Source organism: Phalacrocorax carbo, chromosome 4 (genome assembly GCF_963921805.1).
Source record: "Phalacrocorax carbo chromosome 4, bPhaCar2.1, whole genome shotgun sequence".
NCBI classification, from domain to species: Eukaryota; Metazoa; Chordata; class Aves; order Suliformes; family Phalacrocoracidae; genus Phalacrocorax; species Phalacrocorax carbo.
Window position 1 is genome coordinate 77158515 of NC_087516.1, and position 23081 is coordinate 77181595.

At 38.9% G+C, this 23081-nt stretch overlaps 1 protein-coding gene across 10 annotated transcripts in view; it reads right to left on the minus strand.

The window, feature by feature from the left end:
* Positions 1-686: 686 nt before the first annotated feature.
* BLTP1 (bridge-like lipid transfer protein family member 1) overlaps positions 687-23081 on the minus strand; it is a 123708-nt gene continuing 101313 nt past the window's right edge. For 5 of the 10 annotated variants that reach the window (XM_064450506.1, XM_064450507.1, XM_064450512.1 and 2 more), the window contains 21 exons: positions 22436-22680; positions 21575-21790; positions 20060-20240; positions 19184-19376; positions 16832-16993; positions 16574-16713; positions 15539-15740; positions 14929-15132; positions 14634-14813; positions 13207-13344; positions 12584-12844; positions 11281-11431; positions 10474-10631; positions 9743-9935; positions 9291-9508; positions 8404-8655; positions 7639-7842; positions 6007-6201; positions 5005-5139; positions 2233-2398; positions 687-1382 (listed from right to left, as the gene is read on the minus strand). In XM_064450506.1, coding sequence (XP_064306576.1) covers positions 1166-1382; positions 2233-2398; positions 5005-5139; positions 6007-6201; positions 7639-7842; positions 8404-8655; positions 9291-9508; positions 9743-9935; positions 10474-10631; positions 11281-11431; positions 12584-12844; positions 13207-13344; positions 14634-14813; positions 14929-15132; positions 15539-15740; positions 16574-16713; positions 16832-16993; positions 19184-19376; positions 20060-20240; positions 21575-21790; positions 22436-22680 — 4011 coding nt within the window. In that variant the 3' untranslated portion in view covers positions 687-1165. The remainder of the gene's footprint in view (positions 1383-2232; positions 2399-5004; positions 5140-6006; positions 6202-7638; positions 7843-8403; positions 8656-9290; positions 9509-9742; positions 9936-10473; positions 10632-11280; positions 11432-12583; positions 12845-13206; positions 13345-14633; positions 14814-14928; positions 15133-15538; positions 15741-16573; positions 16714-16831; positions 16994-19183; positions 19377-20059; positions 20241-21574; positions 21791-22435; positions 22681-23081) is intronic. The other 5 variants (XM_064450514.1, XM_064450505.1, XM_064450513.1 and 2 more) reach the window with 3 other exon arrangements.

The window sequence follows — 23081 nt, forward strand, 5'->3', positions numbered from 1 at the left end:
GAGAGGGCCCGCCGCCTGGCAACGCCGGCCCCCGCTGCAGCCCTCCCGCCGCCAGCAGTTTAGAGACGAAGAGGCCACCGCGCAGCCCCGCCATTTTATCGAGGGAGGGGGCAGACGGCTGCTGGCCGCCACGTGCGGCGCGGCCGAGGCGCGAAGCGACCTCCCTGACTGAAAGAGAGGAGGGAGGGAGGGATGGAGGCAGCGAGGGAGCCGGCCTGGGCCCGGCGCAGCAACGGGCGCCGACCGACCTGCCCCCGCGGTGTCTCGTCGGCTTCCCCAGCCGCCGACCGGAGCGTCCCGGCGGGCAGGGCGGCACCCGAAACCGCGAGAGGCGGCGGGCGCTTGGATGCGCCGAGCGGAGCCGCGCCCTGACCCATTTCTGTCAGGAGCGAGCGGGGCCGGGGGAAGCACCGCCCGCGGGGCCGCCGCCCCCCCTTCCCTGCGGCCGGGGCGGTGGGGGCCGCCGCTCACCGTTTCCTCGCTGCTGCCGGCGTCGGGAGGTGGCGTCGCCTCTTTCCAGCTCCCCGAGGGGAAAGGCCGACCCTGCCGCCGCGGGGGTGTGAGGCGGCCCCGCTGGCGCACGGCCCCCCGCCCCGTCAGCTCACCTACGATCGTCTCTGCAAAGTTACGCTTAAAACGCCTTTTTTTTAAATCAAGGAAGTTGAACAACAACAACAAAAGCCCTGTACAGTAGTTAAATTTTATTACAAGTGTAATAAACTTAATGATTTTTAGCACTAAGGCAATCACAGTTTCATAAGTTATATATATATATAATTTACACAAGTCTACATTGACAAATCAATTACCGATCACATCGAGGGGTTTGTGTTATGGCAAATAAAGTTTATGAAAATTCACAGTTAATCTGCAAGTATTTTAAAGATGCAGGAATCATATTGCACATAAGAAAACAGTGGACACTGAGGAGCAAATTTACAGTGTTCCAGCTATTCCTTCACAGAATATACATTGGTCATTATCATGCAATAACTTCAAATACAGAATGGTATCATGTACCACAGTAAACAGTTACTCACAATGTAAGTTTTAAATAGAGTAGCAAAAAGCTGTTAGGTTTCTCTTTAAACCATATTTAAATTCTTAAAATATAATAAAACACTTTGATAAAATCAAACGGAATTACAGTTGTCACATTATACTTTTAGTATTCTTCTTTGTCTTTTCCTTTCTTTTCCTTTTCATCCTGTAGTGCAGTACCAAGTTTCTTTATAAGGACCGACAAAACTTTGTCCAAAGGATCCATGACACCACGCTGCAGCCACTTAGGAATAGTAGTCCTTGCATGGTGAAAGCCCAGCTTTTGGAGGATGTAGTCAACACCAACGGGATCAATTTTCCTCCCTGTCCAGGATATTAATCTAAAAAAACAATGAATAGGGGGGGACTTAATCTCACATGTATATAAACATAGCAATTGGCATTTGTATAAACAAACATCTGTTTTTAATATTGTTACTTCTGACCAACTTCAGTCCAACAGGCATTGTTTCAAACTGAATTTATACAGGTAAGCTGAGGATGACCAATGGAACATCCTTCTCAAGGGAAAAGCATGCTCAAGGAGGCAAAAAACCAGTCTAGGCTGCCTCCAGATTGTGTTTAAAATGATTTATTATGACTGCTAACACAAAATGCAAACTGTCAAGGTTTGTTTGGCTTGGGTTGATGTCTTATTTTGATATGTGAATGAACACTTAGCACCCCTGCTGACACTGTTTGAGCACCTAAGTTAAAACTGCCATATAGCAACTAGTATATAGTGCTTTTTTATTTTAAGGTGACTGCTTAAAGAAGAACTATAACTGGAATGCTAAAAATGGAAACCTGCAAGATGAGAAACTATATAGCAGAAAGTGAATGGGCTACTGTAGGACAGAGTGAAACACAGTAATCTGTGGTCCTTAATGAGTTTGATTTTACTGTATCCTAATTTTGAAGAGCCTCCAACAAAATCTTTAATCTGCATAAATTCTAATCTAGAAGTTAACTGATGTAATAGATAATTGTGTTAACCAGCTTTTGTCATGTCCCGTAGCAGGTATGCTTGATAGCAGCACCAACAGCCAAAGACAAATCCTTAACAGCATCCACATGATTGATCCTCTTAGGAGCTAAACAGCATCAAGTTGGAAACGCTTGTCATTCGCAGGATAGCAGCCACAGGTAAAATGCATAGATAAAGAGATTGCAGATAAGCTTGCTTGTTACCTGAGCGTGGGTTCCAAATGCCAAGTATTGCACATAAATTCTCTCCAATCAACTGTAGTGTAAGAAATGCTCTCCTCTGCCTCTTTGTCAGTGGAGCTGTCCTCAAGAACACCAACAGAGTTTTTCTGCCCTGGACGAGCAGCCAAAACACGAGGAGGAAAAATTGCTACAAAATGGAGAGAGGAAAAAACCCCACATACCAGTCAGTCATGAGCATCTCACTTGAATTGTCTTTGTACATCATTTAAATAAAACAAAAGCATAAATCTCAAGAGAGGGAGAACCACCTCGTGTTTCAGTTTTACAGAATTTCTGGCAGTTTTGGTTTGAACAAAGTGCTAGTAAAAAAAGACGCTATGAAAACTGTAGTAGACACTGGATAACACTGGAACGTGGGACTCTTCCATCCCTCTGCCAGCCCACAGCATCCAATTACAGGGGGGTTTCTTTCAAATTCATCATGGCTTTGACAAATCATATTACATTCCATAAACAAAATTCAGATATGCTCCTAGTTTTGAATATTGTTTTAGATTGACAGAGTAGTCTCTGAGGAGGAGGATGGTGGGGGAAACAGTTAAATCTTTGTCCAAAGGCATTAACGGGATCTGAACCCAGCTCTTACTGGAGTTTAGGTCTCCTTGGATACAGAAAAGGAAGAGCAGCTCCTTCTCCTCCAGACAATGTATTTTATGAAATAAAAACAATTCTGTGAATTTGGATTACATTTTGATTTATTTTAAGATAGCTTAAAAACAAATTCTTTGACAAAGTTCCACCAAAAATAGTTATCTTCCCCTTTTGTTAGTTTCTGCACCTGTTGGACATTTTACTATAAAGTGCTTTTAGGAAGCACTCCTAGCTCTGTTGTACACAATTACATGTAAACACATTTTGATATGGGTAGTTATCAAAATAAACTTTCAAAATACTGATTTTAATGTGTTCTACATCATGTGTTACACAACATACCATGTTATTTCACATGAATAGATGTTGCATTTTCTATACAGTTCAGTAATAAACGCAAACTACTACGGCCCACACTGAATTTCACACACACCAGAAAAAAACAAAATATGTGACTTCTACTGTGGTGGTAACTCATCATTTACAGGCACATTACTCTTGTGGCAGCCTTTAAAGACAAAAAATACACAAATGAGAGTCTGGAGTAGTATTGCTGTGGCAAAATTCAGAAAATTTCAGATCAGAAGTTGTAAAACTTGAAATAAGCAGCTTTTAAATTTAGTGATGACGTCTCATCTACTATATAATTACGTAATACTTGTTCTCCACAGCTTCCTGAGGAGGGAAAGTGAAGAGGGAGGTGCTGATCTCCCTGGGATCCAGTGACAGGACACGTGGGAGTGGTTCAAAGATGTGCCAGGGGAGGTTTAGACGGGCCATTTGGAAGCATTTCTTTGCCAAGAGGGTGGTCGAACACTGGAACAGGCTTCCTGGAGAGGGAGTCGGTATCCCCAGCCTGGCAGCATTCACAGGGCATTTGGGCAACACCCTTTAACTTTCGGTTAGCCCTGAAGCGGTCAGGCAGTTGGCCTAGAGGATCGTCGTAGGCCCCTTCCAACTGAAATACTCTATCCTATTCTGCTTACAGTAAATGTAACATCTAAAATCATTTTACCTATGATCAACGCCTACAGTGCCGTTACAATCTTTTCCAAGTCTTAATTAAGGTAGTAGGTTTTAGATACTCATGGCAATAATTACTTGTAAAGCATTAAAGCCACTAGATGATGACCTTCCCTTCAACACGCATGTAACCAGAGAGCACAGGCAGTCAATTTGGTACTGGGCCCTTTATTCACCTGAAGTCTTCAACAACAGAGATCACACTGTGTTTGGTGCACTTTACATATACATCAAACTCACTTGTCTTCAGTTACCCTTCTTAGCAAAGACCATAAATAGCTTAAGCATGCATGTGCCAAATTTGAATGTTTCAACTGAATGTATTCACGTGGAAGCATAAAGCATTCTGAAGTCAGAAAAATGCATGTCTTGAAAGAAACTCCATTGATGAATGGGCTGCAATAAAAGTAAAATAGCTTCCTACAACAGTTTCATCTGTATATACCATCTTAGAGAAAGTTAAACTAAACAGCAGGTGCCAAAATAGGAGTGAGATTATGACTTAGAGTGACTAGCACAAGCTTACCAGTAGTGGGTAAGGAACAAAAGTCCAGGAGTATGTCTGTTCTCTGCAGCATGCTGCACATAGATGCTGCATTGGAGGTGACCAAATTGTTCCTGAACAACCTGGTGTACCTACACAGTGTAGCAAAGTGCCACACAGAGTTACTAGTACAGCTCCCTGCACAGTGGTGGCACGTCAGCGCACTGAAACTACGAGGTTTGTAAGTTTGTATGCAACTACTCTGCTTCCAGTCCTGCAGGAGCTGACTTAAAATCAGCTCAAGTATTTCCTGAACAATGTTGCACTTTTTGAGAAGTGCCCAATACCTCTTGGCTTTCAGTCTAACAGAAAAACCTTTGTTATTGTATAGTTAAGTTTTAGTTATCAGTGACTGAAAGAGGTAACTATCATCTCATGGTATGAAGTCCAGATTTCAAGAACATTTAATACTACTTCCGTTGATCTCAATGGAAGCAGAGTTAGGCTTAACTTTTCTTACATTAAATCCATTGTTAACAAGTCAACCCTATTAAAAAGTATGAAAGTATTTACTATCAAACAGTCTGACAACTGCGGATTGCCAGATGAGCATTACCTCATAAATACCAACTTACCTTTTTCTTTTTCTTTTAGATATGCAGATACCAAGTCATGCAGAAACATAATCAATTCAGCATCCATAGTTACACAAATGTGGTCTGTAAATTCAGTTACTACACTGCATTCCACCTTTGGTTTAACACTTGTATCTACAGTCAGATAAAAAATAGTATTAACACACTTATAGACACATAGAGTATACACAGAAGTACACAGAATTTGAATACAAATTATTGGAAAATGACATTGCTGTTACTGAACCAGAGACTCAAAAGACAGGAAGGACCACAATTAACATCTCTCTTTAGCAGCCTCAGCATTTTTTGAACAGTTTTCTTATCGGAGTAACTTCTGGCATTTTATAAAAGATGTTTAAAATAAAGAAATACTCCCATGTGGCCACCTTGATAATCCTCAACATGGAAAGTCAACCTAGAGCAGTATCACTAGCTTGTGCTACGCTATCAGTGCATGATTTTAGACAGTAGGAAAAGCTGATAGAAGATTTTGCTGGTTTGTCTATTAAAAAAACCCAACGAAAACCCCAAAGGTTGACTTATCTACCAGTATTATCCAGGATCAGATATGGAGTAAAACCACAGCTCAGCCAAGATAAGCATCTACATTAATGTCTTGTACCTTCAGAAGTCTTATTTCCCACCAATTCCAACTGCAGTCTGAAGATAACATCTTGAAAACAAAGTCATAAAATTCCGGTTCCTATCTCGTATTCCCTTTTTTTTCGGAATGGCCTCCCTCTTTAACATTTTAATAAAAATAAGAAAACCAACCCCCTAAAACCAGTCAACCTAGCTGAAATGTTCGTATTAATTTAGTCTCTAGACTAAATCTTAACTCTCCCAGCAAAATTCCCTCTACATTTTATTATAAAATGGTGTCATTTCTTGCAGATCTGCAGTAATTCTCAGACCAAATTCTCTCAGCACAACACAACAGTTTTGTATTTAACTCTTCATTTATTTGGACCAAGAAAAAAACAATTATGTTTACTGCACCTTGTAATGAAGGCTCTTGGGGCTCTTGAACATGAATAGATTTAAAATCCAGCTGCATCCTTGGCAATGCAAAGATGGTTTCAGTTTCATGGTTGTAGCTGGAGCCACCTCTGAAACCACTTAGCAAGCTTGAGCTTTTCACTGTTGTGCTGCTCTCCGGGTTGTTAGCATCAACATTTCGAAGCAGGTTTAACTCTACATGGACAATGGGAAATTCCTGAATTCAGTAGTCTTTATTAAATAAAGGTTCTCATCAGCACAGAAAGTGACAAATTTTCACAAAATACACCTCATAATAAGAAGGGAGGAGGAAATAAGTGTCAGTACCATAACATCTAAGCACTCCTAAAGAACCTTTGTTAGTTTTTTGGAAGCTTGAAGTCCAAGTTTTATTCATCTGACCACCCTATCACAACTCTGTTCTAGTAATGAGCTTTAAGTTAAGCGAGATACAGACTGTATGGGTTCAAAGTGTGCCCTTTGTGTTTGAAAACATGGTACTACTCAAATTAGATGTTTGTGATTAATACAATTAATACCTAAATTCACCAAGGCAGCATTGCTGTCAGAAGTCATCAGTGACCAGGAATCCAACTTTGTTACAAGACTCTTCCCATAGTACACGTGCAACATCATTTGAATTAGTTTTCAGTTGTTAAAATTGTGGCAAGACAAAAAAGTTAACAAAGGTTACTATTTCATTGTAAAACTCCTGGTGTATGATTGTTGAGAAGATTATAACATTTATCCTGCTCTCAAAAGCATGGCTACAAAAGGTCAAACAACCAAATGTTGTTGTTGTTTATATACTTAAATGCTCCGGATGTAGCAAAGCAGGGCTACATAAAAACATCTAACAGATAGCACTTCTATTTGTGAGCTTCAACCACTACATCCTGTTGTGTCTTTCAAAAGGAATATTAGAGTAGTGTATCAATAATTTTAAAGTATTTTTTTCCAAAAACTGTCATCTGCTCACTTCTCACTGTATGCTGTATTCTGCTATATGCCCTTTCACAGAAACTCTATTGATACCATCTAAGGATTCTATGGTTTGTGAATGAAATAGCAACAGTTGTACTTTAAGATGTCTTTTAATATTATCTTCAGAGTTTTATTTTCCAGTTAACAATGATTTAAAGATATGGTTCAAAATGTTTTAAGGCCTAGAAGTAGCTGAAGATTGAAGAGCTTTAGGCAGATGAGTAGTTGTCACATGTTAGTCCTAAGTGGTGACAGAAGCCTAAAATATATTCCTACTTCAACGTAATCCATAAATGCTTCACATACAGTGAAACAGATCCTCACGTTACAAGATCCTGACTAGACGTGAAACAAAAAAAAAATCTGCATATAGTGAAAGAGGAAAAGACTAGAACTAGTGCAATGCCAGATACATACGCGTCCTGTACACTAAGAGAGCATTATGGCTTTACTGCACAGTTTGAAAAAGGACTCAGCTCAGTAACACTTCCAGCTTCTTTCCAGGAGTTCACCATAAGGTTCTCGAGAAGACGCAACTTCCATTGTTTTAAACTCCCTTCTCCCTATAGCCCACCTGAAATTTAGCAGCACAACCCACGCTGCCTGGCAAGCAGACCAACCCCAAAACTTAATGAACATGAATCTAACCTTCATTCCTTGTGGCTGTAACGTAATTGAACCACTCTTTCACGCTGGCAACTCCATGTGGGGGGTTTTCATGGCGGCGCCTCGTTATCTTTGTGATTGTTGCCATAGGGCTCTCGAGGGCTCCACACGGTTTGGTGACCATAGTGTTATGGCCCAAATGAAAGTCCAGGGTTTGCACAATGTACGTGGAGTGTTCACTAGTACCTGCATCAAAGGTGTGGGTGGCATGGGGTGAGAGAGAAAAAAAAGGAAAAAGCAGCTTAGTAAGGGTAGTCGGATGTCTCCCTCTCACTCTCCTCTCCTCGCACAGGTGTTTAACATGAATAATTAGTATGCCAGTGGCATTAAAAACTGGTACAAAGCTTGGAAACAAGAGAAAAATTAAATCCTCAGTAGCTACAGACAGTAAAAACTTCTCAATATGAAGACAAATATAACCAGTAAGACCATCCAAATTCATCACACAGAAACAAAAAGAACAGACATGCAATTAACTAGGCAGACAATCCACTCTGTAGGCATATTATCAGAGACGGATCTATTATGTTTGAAAATATACTTTGCATTACTCCACAGGTAGAGCAAATTGTGGTAAAGATGGAAAGGGAACAGATTATTAATTTAGCTAAGTGGTATATTTTTGAGAAATAATCTTGATTCGGACTTAAAGGAAGTAAGTTTTTCTTTGATTTCTTCTTACGTATAAACACGTCCTTAAAACTCATTTAAAGGAATTTAAAGTAGTGAGGAGATGTTTTAAATTACCATCTTCCCAGACTTTCTGGGCTTCTGTCCAAAATGCAATATTGGGTTCTTCAAGGTGAAATAAGGCCCACGATTTTGAGCGGAAATTGGGTCCGTGAAAACAAGCCAGCGTCATATGGTTTCCATGCAGGCTCATGGATCCTCCAAATTGCATTCCATCTTCTGGCAATGGCATCTGAAATAAGGATATGTGGCACCCAGATACCACTTTCAAAACTCCCGGCCAATGACGATGATGGGCTGCATCCAACACTACAAAGTAAACATGCAATAGCAACAAAATTTAGGAAAGAGGGTACAGAAAAGATTGCTGCCACATTTCTATTTTTAATCAAACATGGAATTATGAGTGATATTTTTTAATCGGTTTCATCTTTGCGACCCAAGGTGGTTCTAGCTCAAGAGTACCCGAACAAGCATACCTGGAAATCAATGACCGTGTTCAGACAAATTATGGTTTCAGCTCTTGATTAACAGAAAGTAAGAATAACATCACACTTCCATTGCTAGTCAAAGTAGAAATGGTTTTTTTATGAAATAGACTTCAAAACAGACTTTGAAAACTATTTCAGCTCTATTGAAATAGTTTGAAAACCGCAAAAAAGATTTTTTTAATTTTTTATTTTTTAAACAAAAAATACGTATTTTTAACTAAAACCCCAAAATTACTTAAGGTAGTTCATAATTGTACCCCAGGTCTAGCAGGTTACTTGAGATCTTTGCATTCTTCATTGAAAGGTTACTGCCAGCCCAAATCTACAGGAAAAATGTATCGAAGAAACTATTTCAAGTCAAATAGATATACTTGCATGTATAAAGTTGCTCAGATGAATTTTTGCTATTAAAACATCCTGTTTGGGAAGTATACTGGTTCTTGTACCACTTACATTGCTCATGTGAGCTCCTCTCTAAGCTGTTGGTCATTGTCTTGGGAGGGAGATAAGGAACAGGTCCCCAGGTGGACAAAGCTCGCTTGCTTGTATCAAACTGCTGAGTAAAGAACTCCTGGAGTTTCATTCCTATTTTTATTAGGTCTGGTGTAGTCGATCTTGAAATCATCACTTGGAAGATATCCCATTTCAAATCCCCATGGACAAATATCTCGCTAGATATTAAAAATAACAAGAATTAGCAGTTAATCTGTTTCCCACTGACAACAACAACAATAATAATAATAAAAAATGCCAAATCCAAAATGAACCCTTTGCTTTCTAGCAGACACTTATATTTTTGGTTAGCAATACTGGACAGAAGACGCATAGGCAGAATTTGACCTTATCAAAGGCAGAATTTGACCTTATCAAACATGATACCTTTTAAACACAGGAAGCAGTATTACCTTTTATCGGAGATGCTCGAGTCCAAAGCATTATACAGATTAATTTTCCATTCATCCTGTAGTTTAAGATCAGCATTACTGAAGATTCCCATTAGGATACTGGACCCCATATAGTCAACCCGTGCTTCGGTAGAACCCATGGTAATTTGAATTTTATGACTGGGCTGTTGGTTTGGATGTTCAGAAATATGAGCTGCAATAGGACAAAAGCAATGCAAAAATACAGCATTAAAGATAAGAAAATCAGTTTTTCCAGCGGTATCATCCTTATACCAGCCACATGATACAGAGGGACTGAGAAAGCACCATTTTTATCCAGATGCACGGGGAGGTCGTGGTGGTGCAGGTGTGGTGCTGGTGCAGCGCCACAACACCCAGCCTCTTTCCAAAGCCAGTTTTGCATTTCCCAGACCGTAAGCACTTGTGAAATTCTAGCAGGAGCTGAAATGCTATCAAATCTTTCAGTTGCCGTCTGTCCAGACAGCTGAAGGGGGCTGGAGGGTTGCACAACTAGACAGTGTAATTTTAGAGCAACCCTGAGATTGAATCGGCCCCAATCAGGAGGCTACACCTTCAATTCAAAGGGTGTTTCACAGTCAGAATGCACAAGTAAGAATCCAAAGTTTTTTATATACTAGCAGGCTCACAAAGCGAGATACTGTGTATATTCTTTAGTTTTTCACATTTATTGCCTGGAGCATATACTAATGCCAGGCAGCTTTCAAACTTACCTACCATCTCCAGGGTATTAACATCTATGGTACCTCCAACAACTCCCCCTCTGGAGTCCAACTGTGATCTTCCCAAGCCAACAGACATGCTAATTTCTCGATCTCTGCTACTACCCACAGACAGACGACCCTGGCTTTTCAAACCACTGGTGGTCCACCTAAAACAGAGGTGAAAGTAGACAACAATTTTCCAGGCTGTCAAAAGAGAAACTGAAAATTATTTACTGAAAAGCGGTAAATAACATAGTTTAGGCATACGTAGGCTGGGAGAACTGGGTTTGTTCAGCCTTGAGAAAAGGAGGCTCAGAGGGGATCTCATCACCATGTACCAGTACTTAAGGGGTACCTACAAAGAAGATGGAGACTCCCTTTTTACATGGAGTCACATGGAGAGGACAAGGGGGAAGGGACACAAGTTGCTCTTGGGGAGATTCCGATTGGACACCAGAGGGAAATTTTTCACACTGGGGACAGTCAACCATTGGAATAATCTCCCCAGGGAAGTGGTTGACTCAGCCACGTTGGACACCTTCAAGAGTCGTCTGGACAGGGTGCTGGGCCATCTTGTTTAGACTCTGCTCTTCCTAGAAAGGTTGGACTAGATGATCCCTGAGGTCCCTTCCAACCTGTGATTCTGTGATTAAGCATCTGCCAGCATTCATGAGAGGCTTCACAGTTCAAAACTGAAAAAGTTAGGATTTTAAAGCAAGCAGACAACAGGCTGTTAACAGTCTGTGGGGAAACTGGGGTTTTGTCCCCAAAACAACACTGCCTGTTAAAACATGCTTGATTTTGTTTTATACTTACGTAGTATTGCCCATTACGTTGCTCATATTCATTTGAACATTTAATTGTTTTAGGTTCATAGCAAATACAACCAGTGTTTCCCATGGTGTTCCTTGCTGGCTTCCAGCTTTATTTGACTTGTTAAATGGAGTTGATGTTTTTGAGAGAGTATCTAAACAAAGAAGTAGGCAAAAAAATTATTCCCCATGCTAGGAAGAACTGACAGAATATATACATTGTACATATTACAAAAGGACAAAATAACACCGTATTCAAGGAGCACCACAAAACTATGAGTGAGGATTACGTGAGAACTAGAGGATTTGCAGTATGTGGTGCTTTAGTTGTCAGAGAAATCAACTCATTTTACACATTTATTTTACACATTTATTTTTACTAATATCTTTAAGATTTTTATTTGCAGTCAGTCATGCAAGAGCATATTTCAAATTCTTTAACTGTTTAAAAATATCAGTGTGCTCAGAAAATGAATTATTAGTATTTGAATATTCAGGTAGCCGTTATTTGCACATGTGCCAAGACAGAATTTCACGTATTAGGGTTTTCCTTGCTCTTCTCACAAAAATCCTGGCAATACTCTTATAATCCTGGGAAAAAAATTGCATTTCCTATGAACAAGCCACTCTACCAGCTATAAATCCTTCTCCAACTGTGTATTCTCCTAAAAACTGTTTATATATATAACATCTTGCTTGCTTACTAAATATACAAAAATACCTGTCCTTTCTTTTCTCACAGGTATTTTTCCTAGAGTAAAGTAAGCACCATACTTCTAAATCTCCTATCTAATGCTGTAAGTATTCCACACAGCCAGTGCTACATTGCTGTAAAATACAATACATCATTTGTAGTAAAAGAAATTAAATGTTAACTTATTTCTTACGTAGCAACTAACCTTATCTAGACCTCTCAGTATGAGTCCGAAGCCTCAGATGAAAGAAATAACTGACCTCACCTATGAACTGTGATACTGACCCTCTGCTAACAGCATGGTAATTGCTTGTATGAGAATAGAGCAGCAAGATGACAATGCAATCAAATTAAGCTGGAGAACTCGTCTAACCCCAGTTAAACAACTCCTGCTCTAGTAAAAGAAACTGCAGTTTTATAGAAAGTACTCTAACAAACAACATTTTCCTTCATCCATTTCAGATATTTTATTTCCTCTAAGCCATTGACTCTCCACTCCCAGGCAGAGCGGAAAACAATATTTTATGGTTGCCTTCTACAAAGCAACGACATACATTTTTAATACAACTGATGGAAATACTTTGAAAAGCTAAAGAAATCATTCTCTGCTAACCTCTCTGAGGCACTGAAGAGTCCGACACGCTCCTGGATCTTGTAACAGCTGGAGACTTCAAGCTATGAGATGTTGTCCCAGGTGACATACTGCTGCTTGCATTATGTTCACTAAAAACATTAGGTGACTGTGCCATGTGTGTAAACGAAGCAGACTGGCAGGGCTGCTCCCACGTCCTACAGTATGCTTTCCGTGATGATTCGGGAGAAAGATGCTGGCTTACCCCTTCAATTGAATCTGGTGTTCCAGGACCCGATGCTACTGGAAAAAAAAGCAGCACGTGAAAGGAAGAAAAACTATGTCTTTTTTGTTTAACAATGTCCTCCCATATACTAAGAAATACTTGGAGAGTGTCAAAATATATTTTATCATAACTAAATGTTTTCTACTGTCTCCACAAATATAAGCTCTTCAAATAATTTAACGATCTACTTCAGGTATTTCCCATTTCTTCTTTCCAGGATTTACTGTTAAACGTATTAGAGAGACTGTCTATGGACTAAATAATAATACATTTATATCTAGTCACATATGTAATAATACACAGGTAATAAGTGTTTATAAAATTCCTACTATAACCCCTTGTACAAAAAGGTTTTTCATGGTAAGAAGCAGTATCTTACCTGGCAGATTTATTGTTTGATCACCTAGGAAAAGCCGTCTAGCAATGCTTCTCCTGTACCAAGCCCTTGGAAAGGCTAGAATCTCACTGAGTCGGCGCATATCGTATTTAAAAGAAGCAGAACCTATATCACAGACAGCTGAAAAGAAAAAGCATATACACCCAACCGTAAACTCTCAGTAGTAACAGGTTTTGGAAACCAAATCTAATTAATAGGTGTTCAATATAGTCAGTCAAATACTTCTTTACCTAGCAGTATAGTCTCTGCTGTAATGAAAGAATAGTTTTCCTGAGGTGTTGCCATTTCTCCAAATCCAATATTAGATACAAACACATTTCGTGAAGGCAAGATGGGCTATAACTGATGTTGGGCCTACTTGTGTTGTACATGCCTCAGACTCCTCATCTGAGGGCTTTCATGGGAGATTAATCACAACCATTCTGCTGTTTACCCGGTAAGTCAGGATCCCATGTGCAGTGGGGGAAAATAAATACATAAATAACAAATCTTCAAACCCCACTTTTACTTCAAAGCTGACTAAACACAAACACTTTAGGCTTTATCTGTGTTGTGGGTTGGCCCTGGCCAACAACCAAATGCCCACCATGCTGCTCACTCATTCCAATCTCCTGTGGGAGAGCTAGAAAAACAGAAGGCAGGCAAGGAGACTTGCAGATGGAGGTAGCAACAGTTTAATGGGGAAAGCATAAGCTGTGCATGCAAGTGAAAAAAAAAATTATTCACTGCTTCCCATTGCGAGGTAGATGTTTAGCTATTCGCTGGAAAGCAGGGCCTCAGCACACCTAACAGCTGCTTGGGAAGACAAATACCATAACCACTAATATACCCCCTTCTTCCTCCTTTCCCTAAGCTTTTATTACTGAGTGCAACATCATACGCTATGGAATATCCCTTTGATCAGTTTGGGTCAGCTGTCCTAGCTGTGTCCCCTCCTGGGCCTAGTGGGAAAGAGAGAAGGCCTTGAGGCTGTGCAAGCACTTCTCAGCCATAGCCAAAACACTGGTGTGTTATCAATACTGTTTCAGCCACAAATTCAAAGCACAGCACCATATGGGCTGCTATGAAGAAAGTTAACACCATCCTAGCCACAGCCGGTACAATGTAAAATATTCAAGGTCACATAAAGTCATGCAGACTGATGTCAGAGATGTGGTTGAGCATGCCCATTTAGTTACATTAAAGGAATCGGGAGGCTGAAAAGGTGCACCTGCAAATAGGTACTCCAAGTACCATTCAAATATAGCATATCAATCCCTACCTCACTCAAAAGGCAAAAATCTTACTACACACTATAAGCAGATGGCTCTCATATAACATCTACAAAAGCTGCTGAGTGAAGTGTATCGCTGGAGCAGCAGTTCTTTAATTAGCTGAATAGATGGCATTAAAATGAAACAAGCATTTACCAGATATGTTTATCAGTGTAGTATCTATCTTGCTGGTAGCTTTGCTCGCAGACTGACTCTCAAAAAAGGAGGAACCTCCTGAACGCCTTATTCGTGACAAGCTGACTTTCACAAACTCAAGGTTAATGCTCAAAGAATCCTTCCGGCCAGTGACCGAAGTTGGTTCCTCATCCACATTACCTAGAAACAGAAAGGAAAAAGTTTAATCTTCTGTCACCTTTTCAAATCTTCAGTTCAGAAAGCGATGTGGAACTTGAACAACATTCATTAAAGCAAACAAACTCTTGTTCTGTACCTAAGGCTCCTGATCCAGGGGTTAGAACAGTAACGGCAGATTTTTGTTTTCCAGCTCCATATGGATGGAACACATAAAGTGAAAAGTCGGACATGCAGGCAGTAAAGCTCAGGCCTGAAGAGCTGCTGCTAGAGGTAGTCAAGTCGGACTGACTGCTGCTGTGCCGCGTTCTGCCGAGAGGGCTGCCTAGTCCAGGTGACGAGCCTGAATTCGAATTTTTTTTCGTGAAAGTTAGTTTTAGTACAAAAGCATTTTTAAACACGATAATCCTGACTATGAACAGCAAAATTAAGCAGACCAAACGCACATCAAATTATGCCCTTGTAGCAGCAATGTAGCTTAAATATTATATGTATTGATCCTAGCCTTTTATAAGAGATAACTGAACTTGCTTAACCAATGCAAGAAAAACTCCAATATACTGTATCTGTGCAAGCTTTTACAGGAAACTGATATAACATGAAAAAAGTCCACTGAACTCACTAATACAGAAATGTCTGTAGCCTTAAGGTGTGTAAAAGCTTACCTTCTGCTCTAATTTTAGACAGCAAAACGTTATATTTATTTATGCTACTGCTGCACATAGTATAATCATTCCTATACATATTACCTGGCGCTCCAGATTTACTAACTGAATTCTTTGAGCCACTCTGTGAAGTATTGCCACCAACTGACACATTTTCTGATGGGTACGTTGTGCCTAATGTTTCCAGTTCTCCTCGGTTTGAAGAGAAAACAAGATCCAGAGAAGGCAACTTCAGCATACATTCAACTCTCGATACTGGCAAGCAACTGAACTTGATTTGAGAGGGCTGAAACACAGAAAGAAAATACAGCATTCGGTGAACAAATATGAAATACTTAAAGCATCCCCAGTTTGACTTATAAAGTGCTATGTATTTGTTTTTTAAATCTAAGCAAATTACAACCTTTTGGGGCTGGTTTTAGAATTAGTAAGGTAACTGTACACAAGTACATATAGATGCATTCATTTCAGGGAATCCCTCCAACACCAGGGATACTATTTGGAACCAGTTTTTAGGAAAAACAGGAATCCTGGATGCAGCAGAAGCCATGTATGTCCCCCTCCCCTCTTCTTCCCCAAGCCAATTCATGGCTTCACTCATCTCATGCGAGAACTATGGAGAATCACTTGACTCTTGAGCTGACGCTGAAGACACTTTTCTCTCCTGCACATATAAGAAGTCCAGATACCTCAAAGATTAAGCAGTATGAACATGCTCTGCAGATAACTGTACATTCCTACACTTGCCATATAAAGTGAGAAAAGCTTTAATTATTTTGCTTTTGTAATAGTACCTATAAACAATGGGTATAAACACTAGTTACGAATTATATTTTCAAAAATACTCCAAAAGAGACAAGGATGAAGTGATGATTAAAATGCTCAGAAATTTTGAGAAGTCACAAAATAGCTCATTTCTGTTGGTCTCCATGGGACTGAAATATATCAGAACTTCTCCTGAAAGAAATTATATTTTATCATCACACTAGACATGAATATCTCAGAAAGGGCACTTGAAAATATGTTTTCTTTTTTAAAAAGCAAACTTTGAAGCATGGATTTTGTCAAGGACTGTGACTGGAGTTACTTTCTATACTGAACGTTGAATTAAAATCTTACCTGAACTCGTACATAAACCACTACATCTACAGGGAAGGATGAGTATGCTGATGTTGAGGATGATACTAATGATGTTGTGGACTCTTCTAAAGTATCCTGTATATCAAATTGTCCCATGTCTTCATCCTGTGAACTAACAGCTTTAAACAAGTACAAAAACTTATTAGAAAGTGGAATTTCAAGGGAAGAGCAGCTCAATGCCACCAGAAGACAAAAAAGAAAAAGCATAGAGTACTAGAATACAAATACACAAGATACCTGTGTAATTCCTTTCAATGGGTGTAATTGGAATGGTTTCAAGAGCTTTCTCTAGGAAGTCCAGTAAGCATGGGCTAATCACCATTTCCTCCGGCAATGACTGGAGTGCAACCCACGCATATAGTTTAGCAGTTTTCACTCCACCACTTCCTTTCCCTTTGGCTGCAACATTTAAAAGATAAATTTGTCTAATGTAATACCACTCACCAGTAACTGATAAACAGAAGATAATTCATAATTATCGTGCTTAGAGGAAATAGTGTTTCCTCTAATTCTCTGTATCATCATCTGAAAAGGAATAAATCAGATCAGTTAGAAAAAACTACACCATAAGTTTTCACTAAGAAAGCTGCGCAAAACCAACTATTAGTCTATCATGTTTGACTGCGCGTGTTCTTGACCAAGCACACTTATGTCAATGTCACCACTTCACTTTCTAAAAAATAGCACTGAAATCAGACACACACAATTCTTCTCCAAATACACAATGCAAAGTAACCACAGATGACTGGAAATTAAAGTGGAATTAGGAAGAATAAATACATGAGCCTGGGAAGAATGTCAGTTTAAACTGAGAATATACATCAAAATATTACAAATGTAAACAGCAAATCATACTACATTTATGCAAAGAACAATTAAAGATCCTAAACCAGCATTTTTAAAAGCTTGGAGCTAGTCAGAGTATAAACTAATGAAAAGATTGTTGTCTTCTAAATCTGCAGAAGAGGCTAGCATTTGGATCCAGGCTCACCAAAATATAAACATGCACAGAAGCTATTAGTACCAGCTCAGTTACTGTCTTTATGAAATAGGACTATTAGAATGAAGAGAGATAAAAGAAGATACTGATTTTAAATTCTCCAATAAAAAGATAAACATTAACTGCATGACTAAAACAGAGCTTAAAAATCCTTTTATTTGCTAATTTAAAAAAAAAAAAAAAGCACTGCATTTTCACTCTATACAAACTACTCTGTCTAGTGCCTCTGCCTAGATTGTCCTATCTGGCTCTTACTGGAGACCCATGACAATAAGACAAAGTCATTTCCATTCCAGAAGAAAAGTAATATAAAAAAGTAATATAAATAACAATAGATGTGTTTCAAAATTATTCAGAACTAATAAATATATATAAAACTACAGTGCATAAAGAAATACAGTAATTGCAATCCTTTGTTTTGGGAAGAGCTAGCATCATACAAATACAATTTCCATAAGCCGCCACGCCAAATGTAGAGTTTACAAACATTAAAACAACAAGACTCAGTAACTGGACATGACATGGTAAAAATTAAAAGGCAAGGATTGGAAAGAGGGTAGGAAAATACAGAACAAAATTGAAGATAAGTAGTATAAACCGAGATTACATGACATTCGGTAATCATAAAGAGGATGGACACTTAAAGGAGTAAGAACTAATGGTTCAACAGCACAAATAGAGGAAGGTGTCCTCATTTCACTGTTCTCTCCCAGCATCTCTGCTGGTTTTATTAAAAACAAACAAACAAACAAACCACATCAACCCTCAAAAACCCACACACAACTTTTTTTCCGTTATTAATTTTGCCTGCTCATCAAATTTTGAACAAATTTTGGCTTTGTTTGTAAAGTGATATTCAGATGCCAATGGAGAGAAGAGTGAACGTCTCAGAAGTTGGAGGTGCAATCTACGTACCTCTAGATCTGACATGAAGTTACAATGGACTCCTGCTTGAAAACAGGAATCATTGGAGATAAAACAAAACTGTAAGTATTAGAACTCGTGTTTCTCCAAATCACGGTTATTTAAGGGACTGCAACAGTTGAGGACACTAGTCCAGTGTTTTAGTTAATACAAATACATCTTAATAGCTGCTTCAGTAGTACAAGAAACAACCTCGTTCCAGAAAGCAATAATTTACGCATTACTTGTGCGGCAGAAGGCAGTTAAAAGGTGAAAGTATTCTTTGAACAGTGTAATGTATGAAAACAAGGATTCATCTGATTTTTTTTTTTTCTTGGATTACGGAGAACAAAGCAGTCAGGGTTCGCTATTCATACAGATACTTAAACTTTGTTGTCCAGTAATAAGCATTAATTTGTGAAATGAAAACAGGCAGAAGGCAGTGACAGCCCATCACCAGGATATGGTGACCATGACAGAAATATTGCCGAACCTGGTTTGGCAAGAGATTTCTAAAAATTCAGCTTTATGAATTCATGCCTCTGGGGTCAGGTTTCTGCAGCCAAAGTTAAGACTTGATAAATACAGTGCTTCAGGTAATGATCAGACAGATCTAAAGCTAGTAGATTACATGAAGGGAAGATATATATCCATGATAGTTCTAGAAGGTTATTGTCTATAAGTACCTGATGGGATGGGTGGGGGTTGGGGAGGAAGTAAGGTGTTAGTCTTGCTGTGGATAGTGCTAGATAAAGGAGGAGATGTGGCAGTATCTTTCATACCATACAGCTTGGACTCTTTGGAAAGGGTTCTTGGCAAAGAGGATCCTCGAGAAGTATTTGGCGATTCAGTCTTTAAAGTCTTTGAGTTGTAGTGCAACTGGAAAGCAAGGAAAGATCAATTTAATTCATACAAGTAGCTCAAATTCTATACAGCAGTGTGGTGTCACTCCTTCCCTTCAAAAGAATTTTTTTTCATTATTTACAGAAATATCATTGTAAGATACATTACACTCCAATTCAAGTTCTACAGAAACAGCCGTGCACATAAAGATCTGAAATCTTTGTAGAAAAATAAATTAATAAACTATAAAAAAACATCAAGGAAACACAGAGAAACAGAGGAAACAAACTATTTAGGAGCAACAGCTAAAGCTTGCTCCTCCGCTCTGTTACGTCGTACACATCCTGTGCCACCAACTATTTGTTCCTGTCCTCATAGTTTGCTTTCTGTCTTAGTGCATGGTGGAACTACTCTGCTACAAAACACTGGCATACAGAAAGTTGCATAAAAAGTAAAATTAATAAAATACTCCAAGAGTTCACACCCCCTATATACACTATCAATGAAAATACAGAACACAGAAAAAGCTGTAGAGAATGTTTAGTTACAGAAATCATGACTCCTAATATAGCAGTGTCTACGTAACTGAAAAAAGATTTTCCTGAGGTACTCTGTATATATGAACTTGTACATACCGTAACAATATATATGCTTTGAAATCATATTTGAGCAGAGAGAAAGAGCGAGCGCTTCCCTGCTGAGTTATACACTTCTCTTACCTTTACATCCACCCCAGGAATATAAAACACTGTTGTTTCCACATCACTAGATTTTGTCTGTAGAGACGATGGCACTTTCTTGCCAGCAAGTAAGTGAGTAGTAGATGCATAATTAGTTTGAAACTTTTTCTTTTTTGAAGGAGACTCTTGATCCAAACTTCTGGAGCTCCGATCATAGCTCCTAAAATAAATGTACTGCATGTTATTAAAGCAAGCTTAATACTCATATTAGCAACAGTGTATTTTCTAGTATTAAAAAACCTAGAGATGTCTAAAACATTTGTAGAATCAACTACATAAGGAAGCATTTCAACTTCTGCTTCACTCTTTACTTTCTATGACCTCTACTCCCATTCTGTCTGCCTACACTGAGTTTCACCATTTTCATCATGTGATTACCTCAGGCAGTAAAATCTAAAAAATTATTGTTATGTCATTAGAGAAACACCTTCCAATGCTCTGTACTCTTACAGTCAAGTTCATCTACACTACCCAACGTGATCTGTGAAAACTCTTTGATATGCAGGAAACACTTATCAATTTTCCTTCTCTGCTGTAAAGCCTGTCTTCATACAAATTCTTAAGAGATTCTTTTTCCTTCTTTATCAATTCTTAGGAAAAAAGTGTCTTGGAAAGACAGAAACCAAATTGCTTTCTAATTACAGATCTCCTACATACACTTCTTAGTAAGAAAAAGTATTTCTCATTTGTTCCTACTTCTTAAAATAAGAGGAAAAATGTTTAAATATCACTTCCTTATACTAACCTTATTAAGAATTATCTTTGTTGACAAGTACGTTTCTTAAAATTCACCATATCACTAACAACATACCAAATTTTAAAAAGTAATGTAAAACTGCCATTAGATCCCCAAGCACATACACATGAAAAAAGCAGAATTTAAAAACCAATTATAAGGTCAAACCTCATTAAGATCAGAAGTAAAGCACTTCTGTTTCTTCAGATAATTAAAATAAATGCATTTTATTAAGAAAGACACATAAATCAGCGTGCTTTTACACTCAGAAAGTAATGGGAGCCCTTAGAGATCATAAGAAAACACAACAGTAGCCCCACTATTAGTTAAACCATTATGTGAATTCACTAAGATGTAAAGTTACTTCTTTGAAGGCTTAAAAAAAAAAATTCAAGTGCTTTGAAAGCCTAACGTTTTGTTTATGAAAGATAAAACACGATTTAAAAACCAAAAACAGACAAGAAGCATATGCTGATTCTTGCTACAGAAACGCAACTCCCCATGTCATACTCGGCTGCAACATCTGAAACTTATGGTGATGCTGTGAAGTACTGATAATTACTACAAATAAAGTGATGGCAACAAACTAATGCATTCATCTTCTATGCTTTTCAAACAGGTCACTGCTTAAGAGTCATTAATTATTGTGCATATGGTCATAACATAAGTCAGAAATATCAGATGGACTTAACAGCTAGAGCAGAATAAAGTACTTATAGTTCTTTTATGAAGAACAGAGTAAGTAACATGTTTCTTACCTTCGTAAACTAATTTCATCATGTTCTTGCTGAAGCATTGTAGGGTGCAGGACACATTTTCCACAATCAATCTCCACCCTGATGTCAAGTTCAAAGTCAATATTTCTCTCTGTGGTAGTGCCAGTCATACTTCTGTTGGTAGGCGTTGTTGGCCAGCGCTCAGTGAACAGCTGGTGGACAGCAGCGAAACCTGTTGCTTTCTTGCGAGAGGTACTCCTGCACAGGCACAATTGTGGATTAGGTATTAGCATGACATTTAACTGAACAAATGGTAGGAGGCATTCTTAGACTACGTCCACACTTAGTATATAATCTTTTAAGAACTTTTCTGGAAGGGGCCTTATCTGATACACAGCAATATGGTGATCCATCTTCCATTAACACATTACTAAGTATCCTTTCTTAGCTTAGGGTGCTATAAAGAACTACGCCTTTCTTAAATTCTCAACCAAGAAAAGGAAAGAAAAAATATATACAATAATTTCCATATTTGCAAATCTTTACATTATTACATGCACTTTGTGGAGATATAATCCCCCGATAAAACCAAAAGTTATGTTGTATTTGACAAACCTGTCATTTGGTCCCACTAAAACCTGCCCCGTGCCTCAAAAAAAACTGACTTTCCAAATTTTTTTATTCTCTTCCAAGCCCTGAAATGTCTAGCAGTTGCCTCCTTTTCAGATCAGAATTCCTCTTTCCATCACAGTCCCCTCTGCTGAACACAACCTCCTCTGCGTTCCACATACACACTTCAGGCAAAATTCAATCCTCCATCAGAAACAGTTTTTGTAGCTTTAAAGTAAATATTTCAAGTGCATTTTCTTAATTTCTGTGTTCTTCCTTAGGACCATTACTTACGGTGGTTTCCTATAAAGATACGCCCTCTCTCTTTCATGGTCATCCTCCTTCTCAGAGTCCTCACTGCTTGATGATAAGCTGTCATCCCGGCGTCCTTCTTCAGGCTGGAAGGGAATGCCGGGTGAGAAGACTACTGGAGTTTTGGGTGAACCAAATACTGAGCATGAGCCTTCACTAGTAGATGAGTAATGGGAGGGACCATCAATAGTTACAGACAAAAGGTCCATTTCTGTCTCCTCTGGAAACTGATTATAGAAAGACAAGAAGATATTAAATTTCCACAGATACTGTTTCCACCGAGAATGCATTAGATAGCTCTGGAAAGAAAAAAGCAAGAATGCTATGATAATCTCTCATTCCCAAGTTCCTCTTAAGACAGAGACAGCAGGTGTAGAATTTGCAAGACTGATTACAGAAAAAGGAAGAAATGAAAGCTTGGTGGGAGACATTTGCCATTGCCTAGTGATTGAGCTCAGTCTGTTAGCTAGATACGTATCATGCTCTGACCAATTCACTTGATCAGAAGGAATGGAAACATTTCTTAGAAATTTAAAAACATTTTGAAAGAAAAGATCAAAAGACAGCAAAAATCATCATGAACCTTGCGGAGGGGGGAGACACCCAGGAGCGTTAGTGAAGGCGCGCA